Source organism: Anneissia japonica, unplaced genomic scaffold (genome assembly GCF_011630105.1).
Source record: "Anneissia japonica isolate Jap-2015-1 unplaced genomic scaffold, ASM1163010v1 scaffold2999_len715162_cov194, whole genome shotgun sequence".
NCBI lineage: Eukaryota > Metazoa > Echinodermata > Crinoidea > Comatulida > Comatulidae > Anneissia > Anneissia japonica.
Window position 1 is genome coordinate 549,263 of NW_022754077.1, and position 16,459 is coordinate 565,721.

The following is a 16,459-nucleotide window of genomic DNA, read 5'->3' on the forward strand; positions in this document are numbered from 1 at the left end:
ATATATATATATATATATACATGATTGCCAGTTGGGTTCACAAGGCAGTGAGCAAAATACATATTGCTCATTCTTCTTCATTTACCATTTTCCCGTGTGAATATTTATATCTTTACATAAACTTCGGAAAAATTTGAGTCTGAACAATAATGTCTTACCGTTGGTCGGCTTCAATGCATTCTGTCATCCCAGATGTCTGATTTTCTAACTCAGTTTCTATCACTCGGTAGCATTTGGTATCAGGGGAAGCTGTATAGTCTGTGAACAAGATGCAAGACACGAAATCTTTGATGGACATTTAGATAAGACTATCAATTTAAAGAAATAACGAAATGTTAGGCGGTTTAGGGCATGTGATTGAGCTGGAAGACGTACAGGAGAGAGGCATGGCACAGGAATAGACGCTGTAAGATGCATCCATGATGACTGGAGGATTAAAGATTAATATCAATAATATATAACATATCAGTCAATCTTTGGTCTTATGTTCTTCCCAGTGCCAGAATCCCTCTCGAAGCAACGTTTGATGGCTCTGCATCACTGGAAATGGCGGCAGAGGAGTTCAGGTGGACACAGGAACTTCCTTCGGAAAAAACAGGACGGCCGTGGGGTCACTACTTAAAAGAGTGCAATTTCCGGGCATACAGGTACTTATTCTTAAAATTTGTTCCAACTATGGAGGGATTGGAGTGGGTGTGGACTCCTGTCGGTAACCTTGAGCCCCCTGTTGAGAACCTTAAACCCTTTTTCAGAAATACATGGCGCCGCCACTGATCACTGGGGACATTAACCAAGAATAACCTTTCTTATAATGGGCTTATTCGACTGGTCCATTTCGTTAAGTACGAATTTTCGTTTAGTACGAATTTTCGTTAAGTATTATTTTCAATCGACTGGTTCGTAAAATAGACTTCGTTGACAAAGAAAATTAACGTAACCAGAATGTGTTAATCAGCGTTAAGTTATGCACGTGACCAAAAAAATATGGCCGATTGGTCAGTTAATATACGGTAATTTAGATTAAATTTCAAGTTTCAATATTTACCCACATTGAAATAAAAAAATAATTGTAGACTAACAGAATTCAAAAACTGGATGGAAACATTTTTTTACGAAAAACCCACACTGCCACAATCCGAAGCAGCCTTGATTATGCAGCGTGTATCGCGCTAACAGTATGCAGCCATTTTGTTCTGTCGAGTATTTTACTGGTCGCCTTCGTTGAGTAGGATTTTACCACAGCGCAGGTGGGCGTGGATTAACGAAGAACGACCAGTCGAATACGGCCGTTGTTATAATTTGCATCGTTGATAGAGAGTAAGTTAACTAATCTCACCACCAATGGAAAAGTAGTTTCCAGTCATATTTTCTTTTATGTTGTCCTCTACATCATCATTCTCTTTGCCTTCAGTCATTAGGAAGTCTTTTGATACATCAATCTCAATGTGTGTAGAACTCTTTCGTAATGGTTTGCAATCTGTTGCTGCAGGTTCCCTTTCAGTCAGAGTGCTTGTAGAATTACTCTCAATTTCAGTCTCGATTTGAGTACATTCCGAATTAGGCCTACTTTGATTTTGAGCAAAATATATCGACTCGTGTTCAGTTTGACTGCATGCAGACTCATTCTCAATTCCAGTGCATGTGGGGTCACTCTTTTCAAATCCGTTGGCCGCAACGACTTGTTCTGGTAAAGATGCTTCTATTTCAATGTGTGTGGAGTTTTTTCTTAAAGGTATACAATCTGAGGCATCAGAATCTCGTTCAGATTGAATAGCTGCAGAATTACCTTCAATCTGAGTCACGACTTGAGTGCATTCTGAACTAGACTTGCTCTTGACTTGAGTGCCTGCCGATTCATTCTCAATCTGAGTACCTGTGGAGTCACTCTTCATGAGTTTTTTGGTCCCAATGATTTGTTCAGCTAAAGATGGAAAGACGTCTTTCTCGGTCTCCTCAGAGACGATAGACTGCACTTTTTTAACAGGTGTAGTAGAAATCGGTTTTTCGATTTCTTTGCCCTTATAAGATTTTTCAAATTCCACAGATTGGAAATTTTCCCTATTAGTTTCTTTAGATTTTTTGGACTGTTCCTTTTCAATTGGTGGGGAATCTTCTTCTTTCTTATCATTTTCAGACTGTTGCATTTGGTCCTGGACCGAGGAGGGTGCCTTGCATCCGATAGATTGTTCTACTGTGTGACGCTTATCTTCAGTATGGTCTCCTGTATGGCTTCCCAATTCCTCTGCACAAGCTATTCCTGTAGGGGGTTGGTGGACAACAACGTTAGGTTCTTCGCACTTAGGCATTCCACCACTGATTGTTCTGATTGTTCCATCCTGTACAACTGAGTCCTTATGGTCCTGTGCCTCTTCATCTCCAAGCTCCCAATCGTCTTCCTGGTCACTTACGTTAGATGACATGCTGCCTTTTAAGACCGTTGACGCTAGTTTATTTTCACGGGCCACTTGTAGAACAGCGTTGAAAAATCTTGGGTTGTTTTCTTTATCCATGAGTATAGATTCAGCAATCAATGACTTGCCGCGCTTCTTCTTTTTTGAACCAACACCATTCTCTTCATTTTTCCTGAGGATTTCCCTACCGAAATAAACAAAAATACATTGAAGTATTTTGTAACAATACAATAAAGTAAAAATAATAATAATAATGATTATATTAATAACAGGTTAACCTAATTATTAGAACCGGTAATCAGAATTTAACTCACTTAGCTTTATTCTGTAACAGTTCCTGAGCTTCTGGATAGTTAACCAGCGTTTCATGAAGTGTTTCCTTATCCAGGACAAAGAGGCTAGCATAACCCGGTGAATAAACATCAGCAGTGCGCCGATTTCCACCAGACAGGCTTAGCAGGCTAACAACAAAATGAGATATAAAGTTATTACCACATCATCACCAGACTATAAGGTGTGCAGTGCTAATCGAAGACCTATGGTACCAGAGGGTTTGGGCATTCTCATTCTTATAGTTTTAACGTTTTAGCCGTTCACGTGCATTTCGTTCGCTTGATCAGAGATGTAAGCAAGCTCTGACATGAATTGAAAATGATCATTGTAGGCCTAAACTTACCTTATTTCTCCAAAGACACTGCCGGCATGTAGTGTTGCAAGCACCTTTCCTCCTCCAAGTACCTGGACCTGCCCACTTTTAATAATGTACATTTCTTTACCAACTTCACCCTGTAAGTCAAAAATGGCAAACATACATTTGTTGCTGCTTTGAAATGAAATTTAAAGTCAGTTACAAATATAGAGCAAATGAAAGGCATACTCCTCTTTTTGACTAGGCGATCAATTGTTTAGATTTGGAACTGTGCCCACCAATACCTCTTTTCTCCAATCTACAACACTTTCTTTTAATTAAAAAAATATTAGTGTTTCTGGTAAATATTTTAATAATAACTGTAATAAATAATTTAAATATTTAAAAGATATAGTATAAAATATACTGTAGGCATACTGCACATATCTTAAACTTTTGATACATTATTTGTATATTTGCATATTTTGTGATAGTTCACTCACTTTCCGACAGATGAAGTTTCCCGGAAGAAATAAAACTGGTCTTAGCTTCAGCATCAGATCCCTGAGTAGCATTTTATCGCAGTCCTAATTGTAAATAATACATGTATGTTTACATTACACTTTTTTGGGAAATTACATTAATTAAATGAGAGTAATAATTAGTGTGATTTACATTTTCTTTTGAACCAAATCTTTTGGTTATACGATTTTAATATAAATTCAAATTCAAAAGAACATTTATTTACTTCCTTCTAATGTTACATAATATTTTAAAAAAACAATTAGTATTCATTGTAATAGTTATACATATAAAGCAATATAACAATATTTAATAACTTATATAAAAGTAATGGGAAGAATAAAAATGCCGGAGAAGATTGCAATAACCTTGTGTGGTGCCAGACTGGAAAAAATGGAAACAATACGTTTGGACAAAAATACAGTCATACGAACATGATGTGACAAAGAAAAAACGACATGAATCATTGGCAAAAAGTAAATCATAATCACAAGTATCACTATTTATAACGTTATCCTGTGGCGGATTCAAGAAGACGTGATATTTCAGTTCAGGGGATGTAGGCTGCTGGCGAATGATCTCGGGTAGATTCGGAAGTAATCTACAGTTTGAGTCCTTTCATCAAAGTGGTATTTGCGTATACACAGATACCAAACATTTCTACATCATAATTTTTAGAAAGTTTGAGTCGTATCTGTCACAGAAAAGACCTACGCATTTTATTCGCATTCATATTCGTTAAACGGATAGAACAATTTGAACATTACCTACGATGCCAAATTTAAAGTTGGTTATAATAGGGCCTATCTACGACCTTGCAAATAAATAATATGTAAAACTATTTGCCAGAAATCAGAAAAAAAACCCCTCAAAATACTCGTATTACGTAATCATGAATTTTGTAAGTTTGTGAAATGTGCCTATTAATAATTGATTTCCACGTGTGAATAAACAGTACGTACCTGGAACAGAGACACTTTGGTCAATGTATCCATATGTACATGAATGGCAATATCCGTTTGCATCTTAAATGGAACCCCGGAGAGAATATCTGCTTCATCTGCAAAAATATTTATCAAATAAAATCAAATTTTTATATTTACTTATATTTATTTATATTTATGTTATTCATTAGGCATGATGGAAAAACTCTATACTCTATGGACGACGCAATGGTTCATTTTTCATGAGTACCAAAAAACCCCTTCACTAATTTAGGTCTAAAGGCCGTTTTCCACTAGGCGAATTTATTCGCGCTAATTGAAAATGTTTACCCATACATGCATGTGCAATTTAAAATTGAACTGTGCATGCGTATATGGCGAATATTTTCGATTCGCGCGAATGAATTCGTAAACGGCCTTAATAAGACTAATAGTGAGAATAAAATAACATAGTTTATTTCTACCAATTACAAGTCAAAAAGGAAATAAACAGACCGGGTAGAAGACCAAAAATCAACTGGAACGCACAAAAGAATAACTAAAAAGGACAACATTATATTCCTCACAAAACATCATGCCCTTTACAGAAAAAAATGAACAAAATAGTGGAAAGCATAATGTTGCAAGACGGAACATGTCAAAGGAGAAGATTTTTTTATACCTAATGAGACAAAAAACTGTGTAAAAACCTGTATTAGGAATACGTACCTATAAGTTCTCCATTATCCCATTTATACATGTACCACATACGTACTTTCTTCTGTACATGCTCTGGTATCTTCCAGTTGTGTAGTAGTAGCATGGTGTTATCCATTCGTTGGCGGAACCGCTCCTTGGTGGCGCTTGCTGCCCCAACGATATCACGCATCTGAATAAAAAATGTATATTATGAAAATACAGGTCTCCCTCCAATTAAAAGCCCCTCCAATTAAAGACCACCTCCAATTAAGGACCACTTATATGTGGTCCCAAATTAACAAATGTCTTTTATCTTTATTATCCTAATTAGAGACCAAAGCTGCCAAAAACCATTGGAACCCCAGTCCCAGAAGTGGTCTTTAATATTGGAGTGAAACCTGTATTAGTAAAAATATGAAAACAGTAACTTTCACCATAGGCCTACCCACCACAACCACCATCTTCCGCACCACAATTCTCACCACCATCACCACCACCACCACAACCACATCCTTACTGTTAACCCCACCAAAACCACCATCGTCACAGCTACCATCCACAATTCTCACTACCACCATTTCCGACACTTCGCATTCATCACATAACTTAATTGTTCATGGAACACCATGCAATTTTATTCTGCGTATAAGCCTTGTTATTAAAATATCAAGATTGTGTTTAATAATATTTTTTAAAACCCACCTGACCAATGATCGATGCAAACACAAATATACCAATTGCAAAATCAATATTCATAAACACGATCTCAAGATCTGTCACAGGCTCGGGGAGGTTGCCAATGGTGATGAGTGTCTTTGTTGCCCGGAACATGCACCGGATGTAACTGAATGAACAAAGATATTTAATAAACAGTTATATATGGTGATGATGTTTACAAACATTATATTAATTTTGTGCACAGTATACATACGGGTTGGCATTTGTATCAACGTTGTACACCCATTCGTTACTTGATAGACCTTCGTAGAGGGAGACGGCATAGTAACAGCACGTGTTGAGATGAATCATGTACAGCAGGTAGCTAACCATTTTCCCAACCCTAAAATATAAATAATTAAATGAACCATGTGTCGCCACATACACGTTGCCTATATTTTACAATTAAAGTACATAGATCTGCTTCATTTATACCCTGGTATGCATAGTTATTGTAGTACAGTATAAAAGCCCTCACAATATTATCATTATTGTATTATATAATTTTTATGAAGTGTACTACATTTCAGCGGATATTTGCTAACGTTGGCACAAGCTTCAATAAATAGAAAATGAATCGGACAGTAACTATAACATTTAAAATTGGACAAATGAAACTTCAACTCAAGAAATGTGTGTACGACCATGGAACTTCTAATGCTTCACACTGAGGAAACGTAATACTGTACTGTAGTCACACCGAGAACGGAATCTTGTAGTTAAATGTAAGTGTGTGCTAGTTTGGTTTGTAAAGTTATGTTCACTTTCATTGTTTAACACGACAAAAAAACACACTATATATCATTTCTGTAACACATGTCTATTACTGTAAAAAGTTTCATCACAAGTGGAACATTACCTAAATGCATCGGCAAAGCTAGATGAGTTTTCAAAGCGACTCACAAACTCATTGTAACAATGATATTTTAGTAGACGTGGAAGTCGGATGAACACCACATATCTTTTGTCCGTAAAGGCCTTACTGAAAAGGTCAAAGGGTAGCAGACAGACCAGATCCAACTATTCAAGAATAATATTTACAAGCATTACGAAAATATTTTTGTTAATAATTATTATTACATATCACATTCGAGATCCAGCAAATAATGCATAAAAGGTGTCTTATAGATCTCTGGCACACAAGTCACATACGATATTAGTGCTATATCAAAATTGTGTCGTCAGACACGTTAAAGAATTAAAGAAAATAAAATTCTACAGGCGCTGGGTTCTCCACAACGCCTTCGTGGTCAAGGGGTTATGACGTACAATCTTAAGACTGTCTTAACGACTGAGATCATTTGGTAATAATAGAGATGTAGTTTGATGGTTAGATGCTAGCCTTTCTATTCCAGGGTTCCTGGTTCAAATCATGTGACAGCACAGAATTTTTCCTCACGACTGAAAATCAATCTTCATTCCATAGGCCTCGTAAATATACTTAGAGTTGATAAAACACCACGAAATTTTATTTATTTATAAGAATAGGTATGGGGAAGTTATGGGTCCGAGAAAAATCCTATTATTTTACAGGTATAGAAGATAGGGCAAGGCTCAACCATGCGACATTGGGGTGGTGTTTAAGGGTTTCTTGGCTTACGTCTATAATAACATTAATAATTAAAACGTCACTAAATACTTTCGTGTCATACCTTGAAGTTTCTTGATTTGAAGTAGTTTGTTCTTGTCAGTTTCTTATCCTCCTGTAAATTAAAAATTAATACACAGAATATATATATATATATATACAGTATATATATATATATGTTGTATGAACATATATACATATATACATACATACATACATATATATGTTATATAGTGTATATATATACAAACACATACATATAAAACAAAATAAGTAAACAGTGCTCACATATACGTATTCTGTCTCTTATACACATCTAGATGTGTATAAGAGACAGGCAGGTAGCTAACCATTTTCCCAACCCTAAAATATAAATAATTAAATGAACCATGTGTCGCCACATACACGTTGCCTATATTTTACAATTAAAGTACATAGATCTGCTTCATTTATACCCTGGTATGCATACGATACAACCGACATATTTGATCTGCCTACAAAACCGAAATACACACATATTTTTTGAAACATAAAAATAATTCAAATATTGATAATATTTCTTGATTATATAGCTATTGACACTGAATCCTATAAACTCACCACATACATGCCACCATGAATGAACTGTAATCTCGTCCTAAATAAAATGTCCAGAAGATATATGAAATCAAATATTAGGTCAAAGGCCAGCCACAAATTAGAACTTTTCTTCTGGTCAATAGCATCATTGTCGTGGCCAAACACTCCTCGTAGGAAAATGGTGATTGCATTGTATACGAACGCCATAGAAACGACAAACAGCCAGGTTAGCCAGAACGATCCTGTAATACAAGATGTGGAATGACATAATAGGTAAATGATTAATAGTTTGTTTGATTGATTGATGCCTAATAGACTGATTGATTAATTGATTGATTGAATTATCTATTTATTAAGTGATTGATTGCTTTCTTCCTTGATTGCTTGTTTGTTTGATTGATTGATTTATTGATTGATTGATTGATTGATTGGTTGATTGGTTGGTTGATTGATTGATTGATTGATTGATTGATTGATTGATTGATTGATTGATTGATTGATCGGTCGATCGATCGATCGATCGATTGATTGATTGATTGATTGATTGAAAAATACACTTGTTTGAGATTGAAATTTCAAAATCAAGTACAGTATTATCATGGTAGTGAATTTTCATAAAAGCCGTTTTTACATCAGTGGATCATCTTGGTTCTGCATACCTGATGGATCGATGGACTTCATGTTTTTCAACCTTTTCAACCATTTTGGTACTGTGATTTTCTTTGAGAAGAAGCTGACTTCCAACACAGTCTCTTCCACACAACTGCTGGGTGCAAATGAATCTAATCTCTTTCGTTTCTTAGATAAAGGAACTAAAGTTGGGGAAAAGGATCGTACCTAATTAATACAATTACGTAATTAATTACAATTAATACATTATTTAAGAATCATTGGAATCATTGAACGGGCCGCGATTTTTTTTTCCGTACGAAACATTTGCATGAAACTTCACTCGGGCCATCTCGGATTGACACGAGTGAGTACGATACGAGGAACAAGAGCAGACACTTCGCAATGTCGTGACGCTCGAGTTTTACTATTATTGCTCTTTCTATGTTTACCTACGGTGGGCCTATGAAATCTCACGGATTTATGGGATGTACGTGTGTAACTAACTAACTGTGACCTCCTTGGATGTTATTATGTTAGTATATTGTTTACAACAACAGAGTACCTCCTGTTATAAAGTGTAGATAGGTGCAGTAGTACCAAAGGCTGGAGAGAAAGAGGATAAACTATAGGCCTAACTACAGGCTGAGGTCTTACCTATGCCCCTCCTTATATAGGCCTGTGGTCATAGGCTGACACCAACAGTCACGCTTCATGGACTGAAATTTTTGGGGGAAAAATGTGACAAAATTGAAGCATTAAATGAAAAATAGGGCGCATAAGCGAAATATTATTAAATAAATAATATACCATTCCGGCGTTATTGAACTTGTCCAAACTATCATTGTAATGTAATTATGTTAAATAATAATAATAATAATAATAATAATAATAATAATAATAATAATAATAATCATTTCAGCATTAATTACATTGACTAAGTCTTGTAATGAAGAACCTACAGATACCGTACTATTTACTAGGCCTATAAATAATAATCGCCCAAGGGGAATATCTTTTTTGTTATTTCCCCTTTAACGTCGTTTTTTTAATTGTTCTCTAATTCCTCCATTGTCTAAGTTCCCCTTAAGGTACAGGTAATAATAATAATAATAATTTCAGTATTAATTACCTTGGCCTAGGCTTGAATGAAGAACCTCCTATAAATAATAACTAGCCCAAGGGTAATATCTTCTGTTATTTCCCCTTAACGTCGTTTTTTAAATTGTTCTCTAATTCCTCCAGTCTGAGTTCCCCTTAACGTACAGGTAATAATAATAAATAATAATAATAATAAAATAATAATAATAATAATCATTTCGACATTACATGTAATTGGTCTAGCCTTGTAATCAAGAACCTGCCAATTTGAAAATAACTGACACCCTGTTTCATTTGATCAGTGATGAAGAAACACGCGCTTTTCCTTAGGCCTACTCTTTGTGCTTTTCCCAGAAAGCGTTTTTAGTACTTGTAGGCCTAGGTAATTATGCAAAACCCAGGCCTAACTAAAAAATTTAAATTGTCATAGTATATAACTCAAGTTAAAATAACACTTTTCATTACTCGTGCAGCTTAATCAAATATTATATGTCATTTTAAACGACCCAGTATTAACATGGTAACATCAATGTATTTTTAAGAATTAGACAGCGACGTTCCATCAGAAGTTGTTTTGTAGACGTTTATCTGTTGATGACCTTTTGACCTCCTGAATCTACAATGAGATTTTCGGGTCGATTCAGCCGAGACGGCCCGAGTGGAGTTTCATGTAAATGTTTCGTACGGGAAAAAAAATCGCGAACGGGCCCATTGGTTGGGGGTCTGGGGCACCAACAGGATCGTGGGGCAGATCCTTGGTGGGCCCCCGCCCCCGAAAGCTACGACTTTTTAACGGATTAAATGACTAATTCAATATAGAGTGCCTAATTTCACCAGGTCATGAAAAATAAAGTATAGAAACATGAAAAGTAAAAGCTCCTTCCTTTCATTCAAACGTGCTGAAAAGATCCATAACATAGGCCTAGGTATCAAAGTTTACAGTGGCGGATCCAGGAATTTAAAATGGGCCCCAGAGAAGGACTTTCACAGATGGATGGTCTATCTACCTCAGCCCCATTATGGTTGGGGCTAAGGTGAGGTAAGAATATGTATGATTATGGCACCTCTGGACGGCTGCAAATTATTATTAGTTGTGCTTGTATGGCGCATACTGCTAGAGCCTCTATGCGCTTCCCAGAAAAAAAAAAAGAAGGAAATTCAAATTTTAAAAAAAGAAAAGAAAAAGACGGAAAAAGTAAAGTGAAAAGCAGAAAACTAATCGGGAAGCGATTGATTACCAGATTTTATCGAAAAACGCTTTATTTACAATTCTCGTATTAAAACACATGAATGTATACGTTTAAAAATGTTATTAAAAAATCGGGGGCCCCTGCCGGGCCCCGGCCGGCACTTGTCTCGGTTGCCCCGGCCTCTCGGAATCAGATTAATATTCTATCAATTTAACGTCAGCAAATGTCATGTCCTTTCATGTTCAAAATATTGAGCGTGGGTAGTTAGTAGAAGGCAAGTAGGCCTACAAGCAAAAGGTGCACTTACCCGACATCGGTACTCAATAGTAGTAAACGCAAGGATTGGCTTAACATTAAATTGAGCCGTTGTATTACATCTTACAATATTAACTATTCGATTATGCACTATACCTTCTAATGCTTCTGGATGCACCTTATTTTGTCTCATCTTGTTTGCTTTGTTCACAACTGTCTTGAAGATTTGACGAAATCGCTCGGTTTTCTGAGATTCCTCACAATCGAGGCTGTCAACAATTATCAGAAATATGGGTCAGCACTTCAACAGTCAGTATAAATATATCTAACTTATACCTTATATAAATATATATATATATATATATATATATATGTATAAATATAATATAATTACCGGTATATAATAATAATAATAATAATAATAATAATAATAATAATAAAAATAATAATAATAATAATAATAATAATAATAATAATAATAATAATAAATAACAATAATAATGATAATGAAACCGTATTTCTAGCGCCTAATAGATCACAGACCCCTAGACACTTTACGTAAGTTAGAAACTGTATGGTGCAAACTATCCCCCGCCGGACACCAACCCGGTATTTCTGAGTCAGGTTTCGGGGCTGGGATTACAAGGTAGGACAAGTTAGGCCACAGTTCCATCCATCCGTCCGTTTGTTCATTCGTTCATTCATTCACCATCTAGCCTATAAGTTAATAATAATGATCTATCTAGCAAAGAAAATAATTACTTGTAATCAAAATAATTTCTTGTAGTATCGAACCCGGAACGATGGAATTGGAAGACGAACACAGCTCCACTTCGATAAAATAATCTCAATTCCCGGTAACGGGTCTCAATAATTTAGATTAGTGTATCTCCACTTAAATTGTCAGCTTTTTAAAGTAAGTTCTATACTTTTCTACTGCAGAGAATTACCATGTCCATTTGAAATCGACCATTTTTCAAAACTAGATTATAGGCCTAAGTTAATTTCAGACTAACCTGAAACTTCCCTCGCTGCTGTTGATACTGCTGATGGACGAGTGCTTCCCCGCCCAAGCATTAAGCAATGGCAGCTGCGACATATCTAAAGAGTTCTGTAAAAGAATGAAAATTTTTGTCACAGTTTAAAAATATGAATCTGTCACTCAAGCTATTTCATTTAGCTTTTATTCTCCAAGAAATCAACAGATATCAGGGGTGTGTCTCCAGGGTTTGGTTTCAATAGTTCATTGGACAAAGTTTTCGACCTACAAACTATAGGACCTATGCACTTCTTTTTGTACTCTTAAAACAGTACAAATCTGTGTTGTTAAAAATAGTGGACTAATGCTCTCCATCAACACATGCGCGGTAAAAAAATGGATTTTAATCTTATTTCAATTTCCAACAAAGCCTCAATTGCTTTATTTTTTTTAATTATTAATATTATTATTGAAATCAAGGCTCGAAAAGCAACTTCTAGGTAAGCGAGGGGTTACTTGTAAAAACAGAAGGTCCTGGATAGGGTAACTTTTTTACACTTAATGTCTCTCACTCAAATGTCTCTCACCGGAGACCTCTTTTTTCATATAACTATATAAGGAACTTTCGTTGATGAACTACGTTTGATACGATTTTATACCATCATGTTCCTGTACATTTGAGCAATGAGCACGGTATTATTATATACTTGATCCATACATTATTTGTGTTCCCAGTGCTAAGCAGCAACTTTATTTAATAATATTTCCCATGATTTTCCAGCTGTTACCTGTAAAAGCTATTACGTAGCTTAAAAATTCTCTCCATTATGTGTGAGCCCTCAATTTGTAGGAAATGAAGAGCAACTAGTGGTCTTAGATCCGTAATGATATCGGATGGGTCTCTGATGTCCAAACGGTGTGAAGCTCGCCGAAATAGCGAGAGATAGCGAGTTGGATTCCCACCATCATGTTCCTATATATTTAAGCATGATATATATATATATACTGTCTCTTATACACATCTAGATGGGAGTAAAACGTGTGTCTGTTATAGGTAGACTGTGCCTCTTGCTGTTGAACTGAGGTATTGTCAGGGATGAGTTGGATCTGAAATACATGAAAATTCAGAAAAGAATTAATGGGAAATTTTACAATCATTGTTAAATGATGAGCAAAATTACCATTATAATTATGAAAATGGACATATTCATTCGGTTAATCTCACCCGTGTGTACCAGGCCACCTGTGAATGTGTAACCCATCATACATGGTTTGGCTTTGTGTCACCGTTTGCAAAGATTTTGAGCCTGGACTGAAAGCAATCCTAGCCTCTGAAGCAACCGGCATTGATGACAAGCTTGCTGTATCAAGTAGGCCTATCCCTGACATTTTCCACTTTCGCTCTGGGAAGAGAAGAAAAGAGTAAAAACATTTTAGCATGATTTTTTTCTCTGCCAGGAAACGTTTCAACAGTGTTTTGTTTTCCACTGAAATGTGTTAATAATTCTGTAGTTAATTCATGGAATTAAAAGTGATTTAATAAAAAAATATATATATATTTTTAAAAAAATTAACGTTTCGGATCCACAATGGATACGTTTTATATACTGTACATCTGTTAATTCAGAATTTAAAAGACCAACACAAATAAATCATAATAAACACTTTATGGGATGTAATTATGAATATTCATACGTAGTGGTTTCTGCATTAAATAAACAGTTTTATAAACTTCCAAGCTACAAATTTTGCTCACTCACCAGAGCGCTTTCTCTGGATTATGGGATGTAAATTTCATTTTATAGCTCTTAGTATTTCATTGGCAAGCGATATGCAGCATGTAATTACAGTAGCCATATTGATATTTTATATAAGAGCATTAGAATGTAACCGACCGTTCGAATCAATGATGGCGTGGTCACCCAGTGACGTATCTAGGAGTCTTGAAAGTTGGGGGAGCGGGAGGAGGTGCTGATGAAGTGCAAAGGCAAAGTGGGGTTTGATGACAAAATGAAGGGGTGCTAGCGTGCAAAATGGGTGATTTGAATCCACTCAAGTGTGCTTTTTGTTTAGGTTGGGGGAACGAGTTTCTGTGGGAGGAGGGGGTGGTGGTCGCCATATACAAAAAAAAAGAATTAATAGTCGCAATACCTTGTTCGCTAAGTACCACGCCATAATCCAGACTCAACTCGTCGTCTGCTATAAATCCTTGGTTTGGGAAATGGAATCCATTTCTATTTGAGTTTGGCTTTGGAGCTTCAGATAAGCATATGGTGGGTGTATTTGGACTTGGAGGCGACAAGCCAATGGTAGAGACTGTTTTTTCCGAAGATGATTGAAGCACTTGAAGTTCTAATGTATGTGGTTTGGAAGCCATTTTTATTGTATGTCTTCACCTCAGCTTTCACATTGACAATTTAAGAATTTTATATAGCTCAGAACCTGTAATAATAATAATAATAATAATAATAATAATAATAATATTAATAATAATGATAATATAACAATGATAACAATGCTATATAATATGCTATACAATTATAACGATGATGATACTGATAATAATGATAATATTATCAGTATTTTAGTAACATGTTGATAATGATAATAATAATAATAATGATAATGACGACGACGATGATGATGATGATGATGATAATCATGATCATGTTATCGATGATGATAGGCTAATGAAAATGGTAACGATGATGTGGATGTTTTTATTTTGATGAATTTTAAATTGATAATAATATTTATATAACAACAATAAAATAGCAATGTTAAAAATTAATGGCAATAATACTAATTATATGACAATGATATATAGTGATAGTATTAATAATAATAATAATAAATAACAATTATGATAATATGAATGATGATGATGAGAATATTTATCAAAAATAATTATTGTAATAATAATAGTAATAGTAATTATCAATATCATAATAATGTATCATTATAAAAAAAAAACCAGAGTAATAAAGCTATATGTTATGTATTCCATATATTATTATAATTTATTATTAACGTTACTATTACCTTTCATGTCATCATTACTTATATTAGCAATCTTATAGTTAAAACATTATATATTTTCTTATTTATTATATAATGCCATATAGCCGAAGTCTAAGTAATATTAATCAAAATGTCTAAATCTGCATTTGATAAGGAAGTGCCAAATCTTAATAACGAAATATGCAAATACATGTTTTAATAGATACAAAATTATGCAAATATTTAAACAGTCACATGAATAAGCTAAAATATTTAATTAATTATGCAAATTAGTTTTGCTAATAGATATCTACTATAAACCTGCAATAATTTGTCAGGCACTGCAAGAAGTTCTGCATGTTACAGCAATACAAACATGATAGTGATCAAACAGTCTGATCCCATTCAAAATAGAAAAGAGAAACAAGACATACCACAGAATATTCACCGACTAAAATCAAAATATCTGCGAAATAATATTTTTTCCAATGCGAACGAGTACCGTTATATAAATAAGTAAATCACAGGACGGTACATTTGCTTGTTAAGATGGCGTTGTGCACAATAGATGAAGACGCCTATTAAAATGGTATTGCGCTGCTTCAAGTAATCGTCTTCATTATAGATCCGAAATATTGCCATGGAAACGGCTGATTAATGCGCAATCATCTTGTTAGGTTGTTCGTTGGATACGGTGTTCTGCATTTCATTAACGAGATCGTCTGTTGATAAGTGGATTATATGTGTTGAGCAGATTGATCAATCCAATTCAATATTAGATTTGTTTGCTTTGTATACATAAAGATGGGATGAGCTAAAAATCAATATTGAATTGCCTACTTTATATATTTATTTATATATACATATGTCTATATGTATATATATATATATATATACACGTGTATAATATTATATATATGTTAGTGTTTAAAGTCAAAAGGGGTATCATTACTGTTACACAGTATTATATATATATATATATAATATATATAATATATATATATATATTTAGTTGATATACATACATATATATTATATATACTTATTTAATATCTTAATTGCTTACTTTGTATATTTAATGGTATAGGCCTACTGCCACCTCTAGAGCGTATACATACAGTATCCTCTCCCATTAGGAGAATTTTAACATAGGCCTACTATACATAATTCTTACATTAACATTTGGATTTTCATAGTTATATATAAACTGAGATTTTATATATTGTTGTGATCCTTTTAAATGAGCAATTTAAGAACG

The 16,459-nt window shown here is 34.6% G+C and overlaps 2 protein-coding genes across 2 annotated transcripts; both read right to left on the reverse strand.

Annotated features, from left to right (window-relative positions):
* Nucleotides 1-115: 115 nt before the first annotated feature.
* Nucleotides 116-12,330, reverse strand: LOC117123043 (cyclic nucleotide-gated cation channel beta-3-like). Its single transcript, XM_033268862.1, has 15 exons — nucleotides 12,239-12,330; nucleotides 11,379-11,491; nucleotides 8,727-8,879; nucleotides 8,089-8,309; nucleotides 7,553-7,603; nucleotides 6,760-6,920; nucleotides 6,115-6,243; nucleotides 5,886-6,027; nucleotides 5,214-5,373; nucleotides 4,524-4,621; nucleotides 3,543-3,626; nucleotides 3,088-3,197; nucleotides 2,726-2,872; nucleotides 1,337-2,595; nucleotides 116-258 (listed from the first exon to the last, which is right to left on the reverse strand). The coding sequence occupies exons 1-15, from the start codon at nucleotides 12,319-12,321 to the stop codon at nucleotides 155-157; spliced, it is 3,015 nt and encodes a 1,004-aa protein (XP_033124753.1). The 5' UTR covers nucleotides 12,322-12,330; the 3' UTR covers nucleotides 116-154.
* An 893-nt stretch (nucleotides 12,331-13,223) lies between these two features.
* LOC117123073 lies at nucleotides 13,224-15,769 on the reverse strand. The gene is made up of 4 exons (XM_033268901.1): nucleotides 15,636-15,769; nucleotides 14,353-14,643; nucleotides 13,427-13,604; nucleotides 13,224-13,308 (listed from the first exon to the last, which is right to left on the reverse strand). The coding sequence occupies exons 2-4, from the start codon at nucleotides 14,576-14,578 to the stop codon at nucleotides 13,224-13,226; spliced, it is 489 nt and encodes a 162-aa protein (XP_033124792.1). The 5' UTR covers nucleotides 14,579-14,643; nucleotides 15,636-15,769.
* Nucleotides 15,770-16,459: the final 690 nt, after the last annotated feature.

Coding starts and splice junctions, on each gene's coding strand:
- LOC117123043 (XM_033268862.1), bottom strand. CDS start 12,321: ATGTCGCAGCTGCCATTGCTTAATGCTTGGGCGGGGAAGCACTCGTCC. Junction 11,492..12,238: donor AGCAGCGAGGGAAGTTTCAG/GTTAGTCTGAAA, acceptor AATTGTTGACAG/CCTCGATTGTGAGGAATCTC. Junction 259..1,336: donor AAACTACTTTTCCATTGGTG/GTGAGATTAGTT, acceptor TCTTGTTCACAG/ACTATACAGCTTCCCCTGAT.
- LOC117123073 (XM_033268901.1), bottom strand. CDS start 14,578: ATGGCTTCCAAACCACATACATTAGAACTTCAAGTGCTTCAATCATCT. Junction 13,605..14,352: donor CGTGGTACTTAGCGAACAAG/GTATTGCGACTA, acceptor TTCTCTTCCCAG/AGCGAAAGTGGAAAATGTCA. Junction 13,309..13,426: donor AGGTGGCCTGGTACACACGG/GTGAGATTAACC, acceptor CATGTATTTCAG/ATCCAACTCATCCCTGACAA.